Source organism: Pinus tabuliformis, chromosome 1_2, assembly GCF_031772625.1.
Source record: "Pinus tabuliformis cultivar Carrire ecotype Pingquan chromosome 1_2, CPIR1, whole genome shotgun sequence".
NCBI classification, from domain to species: domain Eukaryota; kingdom Viridiplantae; phylum Streptophyta; class Pinopsida; order Pinales; family Pinaceae; genus Pinus; species Pinus tabuliformis.
Window position 1 is genome coordinate 765,744,420 of NC_142298.1, and position 8,244 is coordinate 765,752,663.

The 8,244-nt window shown below is 31.4% G+C and overlaps 1 protein-coding gene across 1 annotated transcript; it reads right to left on the reverse strand.

Moving 5' to 3' along the window:
* Nucleotides 1-3,216: 3,216 nt before the first annotated feature.
* On the reverse strand, nt 3,217-5,409 carry LOC149208081 (BIIDXI-like protein At5g11420). The gene is made up of 3 exons (XM_089393998.1): nt 5,286-5,409; nt 4,707-5,204; nt 3,217-3,954 (listed from the first exon to the last, which is right to left on the reverse strand). Exons 1-3 carry the CDS (start codon nt 5,386-5,388, stop codon nt 3,413-3,415), a joined length of 1,143 nt encoding a protein of 380 aa, XP_089250124.1. The 5' UTR covers nt 5,389-5,409; the 3' UTR covers nt 3,217-3,412.
* Between the last annotated feature and the right edge of the window lie 2,835 nt (nt 5,410-8,244).

The window sequence follows — 8,244 nt, forward strand, 5'->3', positions numbered from 1 at the left end:
TGGTCGATCTCCACCATCGATCAATCCCGCATGATCCAATGACTATCGTGCAATCTTGCGTGAATTCTTGCATGATCGATATTAGATTGAGAGTGCATGAGAAAAGTGGTTTTCTTGTGCTACATGTCAACCGCTAAGGCTAATCGCGTGAAATCGTAGAATACCATTTACAACTTTTTGTCTGCACAAGATACCGTTTCCCACTTTCTGATTACCACCCACATGCTTAATTTGGAACTTAAAGAAAGACGTTTAAAGAAATGTTTAGCGCTTAAACCAAATTAATCTTGGTCAAATGTCCATAAATTGCAGTTTACTGAAGTTTTCAAATTGCGATAACTCCTTCATACGGTGTCGGTTTTTCAAACTATTCACGGCGCCAGAATTAGGAAGATGAAATTTATTCGGTCGCTCAAGTTTGACACTCTTTCAAACACTTTTAAATTTGAGCTATCATTAAGGTCCTTGATCAATATCTGATCAATGTGGCACTGAAGGAGAGTGTTGTAATAAAACTGAAAAGTCCTAGCCACTAAGGGTAAATTGTTGAACTACAAAGTCACTAAAAAAATATAATTTCTTTAGTTTGGTCGAATATACCTATTCGTGTATTGTATAACTTCTTTAGTTTAATTTAGTCATTTAGTAATATAGTAAAAACCTTTGATAAGGTAACAAATTTACTCATACACAAGAGATGAGCTTTTGACCTATTTGATATATATAGTTATGTTGTTGGTGTACTTTTTGAATATTCTATTTTAATTTTTTTGATGATCGAAGATATATAGACTATTATGTGGCTAATTGTACTACTTCTAAATTGTTTTGATGATTTTAAATTTTCCACACCTATATAAACGTGAATTGTTTCAATAAATTTCTATTATATATCACATGCATATATATGGAAACGTGAATATTTGTTTTTGTGATCCAACTTCAAAGTTTTACAAAAATATTTTGTTAAATTTCTTTAATCGTCATGTCCAAAAGTAATTATTTCCGACTACTTTAATAAAATATGTAGTCGGAATGATTTAATATCATTGGTCATGGTGGTTGTGTTTTTTAAATCCTTGGCATCTGAAACGATGTTGTATTAACACTTGTCCCTAGTTTGTGTAGAATGCCCCTTTGTGTTTTTTAAATCCTTGGCATCTGAAATGATGATACATATCACTTGTACCTAGTTTGTCTAGAATGCCCCTTTACTTCGGTTGAGGTTTCTATCCCAAGAGCACTGAAACCTCTTAATAACAAATTCCCCTACTCTCGTCGATTACGTGTTAAAACCGAAGACATGGAGGCATGTCCTCTGAACAGATAAACAACTAAACAAACAGATACCGATACTTGAACATGCACACCGACCGAAGAGGGGATGCAAATTGCCAAGTCCCAGTGATAGAGGCAATACTAATTCCCACTGACAGCATGATAGCGTGGAAGGAAGAGAGAGCCAGTGAAATGGAAGAGAAAAAGATTGGAGAATATATATATATATATATATATCATGTGTTATATTTATCTTATTTTATTATTAGATGTGAATTTGGTAATTTAATATCAAAATAAGAGGAAGTTATATAATTTATATTTATTGGGGTAAATAAGATGTTGTAATATGAATAAGTAAATATAACATATATAAATGCTAAAAGTTAACTATATAATCAAATAGTTGATAAATATTAATAAATATCATAAAATTTATTTTATAATATATTTTATATTAATTAAATTGTAACTTATTTTTAAAATATTATTATTAATATTAATTATAAAAATAAATTATATATGAGTTATATATATATGTTTTAAAAACATATAACAAAATTTAAGCTCATTTTATTTTAAAGATTCTTAATTTCTAAATAGGTTTTGTTAATATTACATGCCATAACTTAGGTTCATATGACATTTTTTTTAATTAGTCAATTTAATTAAGAAAAATAATTATTTTTGATATAAATCTTAATTTTCCATTTGTGACTATTAAGAATACTTTAAAATATTAGTGGAAGTTAAATCCCTACCATCCACTTAATAATTATTGATAATTAAATTAATATTTGAAAATCATATTTCAAAATAAACATAGATGCAAGAAGTACCAATTAAGAAAGACTAGCACCTCATGACCAGTCTAACATGGTAATACCAATAATATTAGAAACAACTTTAAAAACAAATAAGAATATTCTAAAATATTTAGTGTAGGTTAAATCTTTACCATTTACTTAATAATTATAGATAACTAAATTAATATTTTAAAAATCATATTTCAAAATAAACATATTTTTAAGAAGTACCAATCAAGAAAGAGTAAGCTAAATGAAATGAAATGCATACATTGTAAGATGGCTTTACTAATGGAATCTAAAACAAACAAGTGGAAAAATTATGTTTTCAAGAAAATTGCAAATTGATATTTGAAATGAAGAAATTAATTGTCCACTCAAAACTGCATAAGTTTTGGTGTGTAGTAACTAGCAAGTTTACATGTTTACTCCTGTTTATTAAAATGTTGATGAATAGATAAATGGGAAGTGACTAATGGTAAACATATTTATTTACATCTTATAATTATCTATCTTTGATGCAAACATTTACTTATATTATGGTGGACATTAATTGATACTAAATATGTGATTTAAAAGTATCAACTATTTCTAAAAAAATTAATTTAGTGTGATTTTCTTGTAAATATTTACAATAAACAATACACAAATATCCAAAAGTCATGGTATGAATATTATTGCAACTGTATCAAAAAAATATGGCAGAAAATGTGTTAGGCCATTATCATATTTACAATAAACAATACACAAATATCCAAAAGTCATGGTATGAATATTATTGCAACTGTATCAAAAATTATGGCAGAAAATGTGTTTCGCCCTTATCATGACATTATAAATTGTATTGATTAACATTAAATTAATAATAATTTATAATTAAATCTGTTGCTAGAATCTTCTAATAAATTAATAAACATATTCTAAAATATTTTATAGAAATTAAATCCCTACTATCCATTAATTAAATTAATATTTTAAAAATCATATTTAAAAGAAAACACACCTATTACATATCTCAGGTTCAATCTAACATGGTAATACGAATGGTGTCCTAGCCATCTTTGAAACAAATAAGAACTTTGCATCCTTGAGACATCAGGAAATGGAATTACTCTAACGCATGGCTGTGCTTCGAAAGGAGAGAATCAATACGGGCATATGCATATATGTGGGCAGTAAGGCATGTGTGTTGTTAATTTAGATCAGAAAGGTGGCTAGAAGTAGCTTTCTCCCGCTATAACATGAAGGTGAAAGCAGAGATTTTGATTAAAAAACACAGCTTGACACCATCTGCCAAAGTACCGCACCAGGCGTTGAAGTCATCACTTTCATGTGATAATAGTTGAGTCAGCATGGAGTGGTAACAGCTTGACATCATCTACCACAGGACCGCACAAGGAGCTGGAGTCATCACTCCTCATGTGATAATAACTACTGAAGAATGCAATGCGAGTCCTCGCAGAAGTGGCGGTGAACGTGAGCTTGGCCCTCTTGAAGCCTCCGTTGCCCTTAGATTTGTAGGGAACTTGCACAGTCTGTCGCCCAGCAAACGCTTCGACCCTCATGGAGCCACTGCACGTGTTGTTAGCGTCTCCCACCAAGAAGCTCAGAACGTACGGCTTCCCCACCTCCGTCGTTACCATCTGCGAGGTGGCGCTCTCCATCCCCGAGAGGAGCTCGATCGCTCTCTTTCCCTGCGGAACGGCGTAGTGAAGGGCGTCGATGTACTTGACGGCCTTTAGAGACTCCATGATCCAACTCGGCAGCGGAGAATTCTCGTCGTCCATGTTGGGCGGCAGAAGGACACCACCGGACGAGTTGCCTAAAATTAACGGCCCCTCTTCGAAATTTCCATTCTTCACCAAGTTACCTGAGTAAATAACCATAATACATTCTCCGATGGTTTAGTAATGGTTATATTGATATATGGCAGAATTTGAGAATATTTTGGAATATGACAAAGCTATACTATAGATTTTTAGAATTTAACTATAAAGGTTAGCGTAATGGTTTCACGTTTTTTTTATCAGTTAAATTCCGAGATATTCTTAAAATAAGATTTTCATTTATTAAATTTTAAGATATATATGGCAGATTCTGGAAATATTTTGGAATCTGACAAAGCCATACATAACAAATTTCTGAAATTTAACCACACGGGTGAGCTAATTGTTTGAAATCCCTCTTATTTATTAGTTTTTGAGATATTCTCAAAACATGACTCTTCTCTATCAGATTTCAAAATATATATGGCAGATTTTGGAAATATTTTAGAGTTGGAGGCTCCTCAGACTATTTAGCATGCAAAGCTGGATCTGTTTCTTCAACTTGTCCTGACAATGAGCCACACTGGCGTGATTTACGCCGAAGTTCTACTTATAACTATTATGAATCACATAAGGCTCAATTCAACATAAAAAAAAAAATCAATTATTTAACATAACTCCTATCTATTAGATTCTGAAATATTTTTTAAATACTATCTATCAAATTCTAAAATATTCTGCGGAATTGAATTTTAAGATATACTATGTATACGTGAAAGCTGGTTGATTTCTTTCGTCTGAAAAAAAAAATACTGAAAAGGCACCGTGCCGGTATTTCATGGAATTGGTTACCTACCCCCAACATAGGACGGTGGAAAGAGCTCTTTGATAGCTATGTCATCGATGATCGGACCACAGGTGGGATCGTCCTCCACGCCAGGATTGTGCAGAGTAATATCGATTATGTTGGATGCAGCCCAGAAGGCCCAAGCGTACGAATCCCAGCCGTTGCTGCTGTAAATCGTCTCCATTGGCAGATCGCCTGCCTTCGGCGGAACGGAGACGTTCAGTCTCTCATTTTGCGCGCAGGTACGAGCAACGCTGAAGGTGAGTGAGTAGTAGGATCCATTTTTCACCTCGACCCTCTGGCTCAGTTTTGCCTCGTTTCCGAGCCTCACGCCATGATCTCCATTTGGAACTACCAGCACCATGTCGCGCTGTTTTTGCCCGGCCGATATGTATTCGACGAACCCGTTGGTCTGCCAGAAGGGAATGGAATTCGAACCCGTGACCACCGTGCCTTTCATGGTGGAGGTCTTAGGGGGATACTTGAAGTTCCCGTTGGGCAAAAGACCTGCACATATACATTATATTAACAATTTGATTCAATCAATCAATCCAATCAAATCTAGACACAGAAAAATAAAATGGTTACCATCTCTAATAGGTTTTGCTACACTCTGCTCCACGATCCATAACACCGCTAAGATATAAAGAACACAGACCAGAGACCTCGCAGATAGCCCCCCCCTGCACATCTTAAACTAAAATCCGAGCCCAGGTTTTGCTACCATTCGAATTAGCTGACACTGCTCGGTGTAATATAGAAGCCTAAGTTGGGCTCTTATAGAATGTGATGTCCAAGATTGTCAATGTATAATATTTTTAATATTGTTGTTCATGAGGTCATTAGTATATTTAATGTGATTACTATGGTTAGATAAATAGTTGGATTAGAAGTTATTTACTTTGATAATTTACATCTCAAAAAGATTCGAAAACTCTACATAATTTAAATGAAGGGTTGACTCCACAACATTAACCCCATGGCCACATTGTGGTTGGGTACATCATATTTATAAAAAAAATATTTAAAATAAGTGTTTAGTAAAAGATAATTAAATTTATTTTTTCATTAATTTGTACTTGGTATTTACAATTTCAAATCTTGATCTTTTCCAACCCAGAAAATCTTACCAAAACATTTTATTATCTATTACCTTACACGTTATGGAAAACATAATTAAATCTATTAAATACATATTAAGAATAAAAAATTAAAAAATAACATATATTTAATATTTTTTTTAAAACTAAACATTAAGTTAATAAACAAATATTAAATAATGTGACTTAATAATTCCTTACGATAGGAACTGCTCATATGTCCTAAGTCATTGGCTCCCCCAGTTTATTCAAATAAATTATAGACTCTCCCAATACTTTAATCTTAGTTCTAGCGTTCAACTATAGAGATAAAAACACAGTGAAGAATACTCACACATGAAAGAAAAAATAAAGCTATTCTGGGATTCATACTTCTTAAAAAAAATATGGTAATTCTTTATTATAATTTTATTGGTTTTTTTATAAATTTATTAATATGTTCTGTATGAATATGTTGGGTGAACCGATAGTAAAATAATTATTTATTAGCAAAACTGCTTAAAAATTATTAAGCATAATGAATATTGATAAAATAAATATGTAACAGCAGTGGGCATGTATTTAAACTAGATCTTAAGAAGCTTTGAAGGAATATTTTAATTAGTAAAACTAAAAAATTAATAAAATTAATATGATTTCTTGGAATGATTAGAATTTTTTTTATTGAAAATTTTTAAGATCCTTAAAGTTGTGGATATTATTTTGAACATTTTTATAAAGGATGAATATTTTTTAGTTGAGGTTTACAATTCAATAAATTAAAGACATTATAGGTTATTAAGTTGGAATTTTTGAAATCAGAAGGTTTATCTTTGTAGCTTACATACACAAGCTATTTAATTTAGCATTGAAGCAATGTTTCTTTATACTTGGGTGCAAAACCTCATTGTACCTATTTTTAAAATTGGGGTTAAAAGCATTCCCTCTAATTATAAGATCATTATGATTAGCTTAGCTAAGTTATGTATAATTATTTTGGAAAAGAAGATTGACCGTTAGAAAAAGCAACAAAAAAGATTTAAAGGCTACAATAGGTTTAGAAAATATCATTAAATTGTGGACCACCTTGTTAATCTTAGGATCATTGAAGAGGAGTGTCACAATAGTAAAACTAAACTCCTATGTTATTTCATTGATTTTAGAATTTCTTTTGACATTGTTCCTAGGACAAACATTTGGAAGAGGTTAGAAGAGATAAGGTTTCTTTTCTGCTGGGGGCTACTATTGCAAAGTTGTATGAAAATGTTATTGCCAAGTTTAGGTTCACTTAGAGTTCATTGGGAGATATTAATTGCAATATTGAATTCAAACAAGAGTGTCCCTTGGTCACCTACATTTTGGCATATACATTAATGAATTAGAAGAGTGTCTAGAAGAAGTAGTTTGTGTGGCCCAACTCCTTTATGCTAATGATATTGTTATTTTGGAAAGAAGGCCTTATGATCTTGAAAATAAAATATTTTCATCCTCCAAGAATTTTCTTCAAAGATGACTATGACTCTTGATACTACAAAAATGAAAGTCAACATAATTATATCTAAAAATAATCACATATGATATTTTCATATATGACAACAATGACTTGGAGGTGGTATCTTCATACAAATATCTTAGTATTTATATCCACACAAACTCAATTGGAATTATAGCATTGATAAAAAGATAATTGAAAGGTGAAAAATTTATTATGGACTTGAAAATAATTGTAAATCAACATATCTTTGGATATGGGATAAAAAAAAATCATCCTTGAGATTCTCATTTCTCTCAATATTTATATCGATGTGAGGTTTGGGGATGCCACATCTTGATAGAGTCATAGAGAAAGATAGAATAGATTTAAAAGCAATTTATAACCTATAATCTCAAAAATGAAAATACACTTTATCCTATCCTCCTCATTGAAGCAAACATTTCCATTATTGATAAAGTGGTTATGATAAGATATATAATGTATAAGAAGAGGTTAAACAACATGGAAGACCAGAGACTTCATAAATTTGCTTCAAACTCTAGCCAAAACCACCTTCAGCTCATGTGGGGATAACATAAGGATGTCCAATATTGGCTAGACAATTGCTTGATAAAGCAAGAGGTCTTTTTGTAGAATAAGAATAACATAAAAACTATTATAACATCAAACTTTAAGGAGAAATTTTGGTGTGATAAAGAATCAAAGGGAAAAAGGAAATTAAGCTATTATAAGGAGGTGATAAACTTAAATCTCTAAAATCAAAAGTATCTTTCTATCTTCACTATTGTGAAGAAGAAAACAAATATATCTAAAATAAGAATAAATTGCCATTAGCTTTATAGTGAATTTAGACATTTATCAATTCTCAAAACACCATGGGATAAAGAGTTTGTTTCCATTATGACATTAAGAGGACTGAATATGAAAAACACTTCTCCTAGACTCTCAAACATATACTTAGAATATATATAAA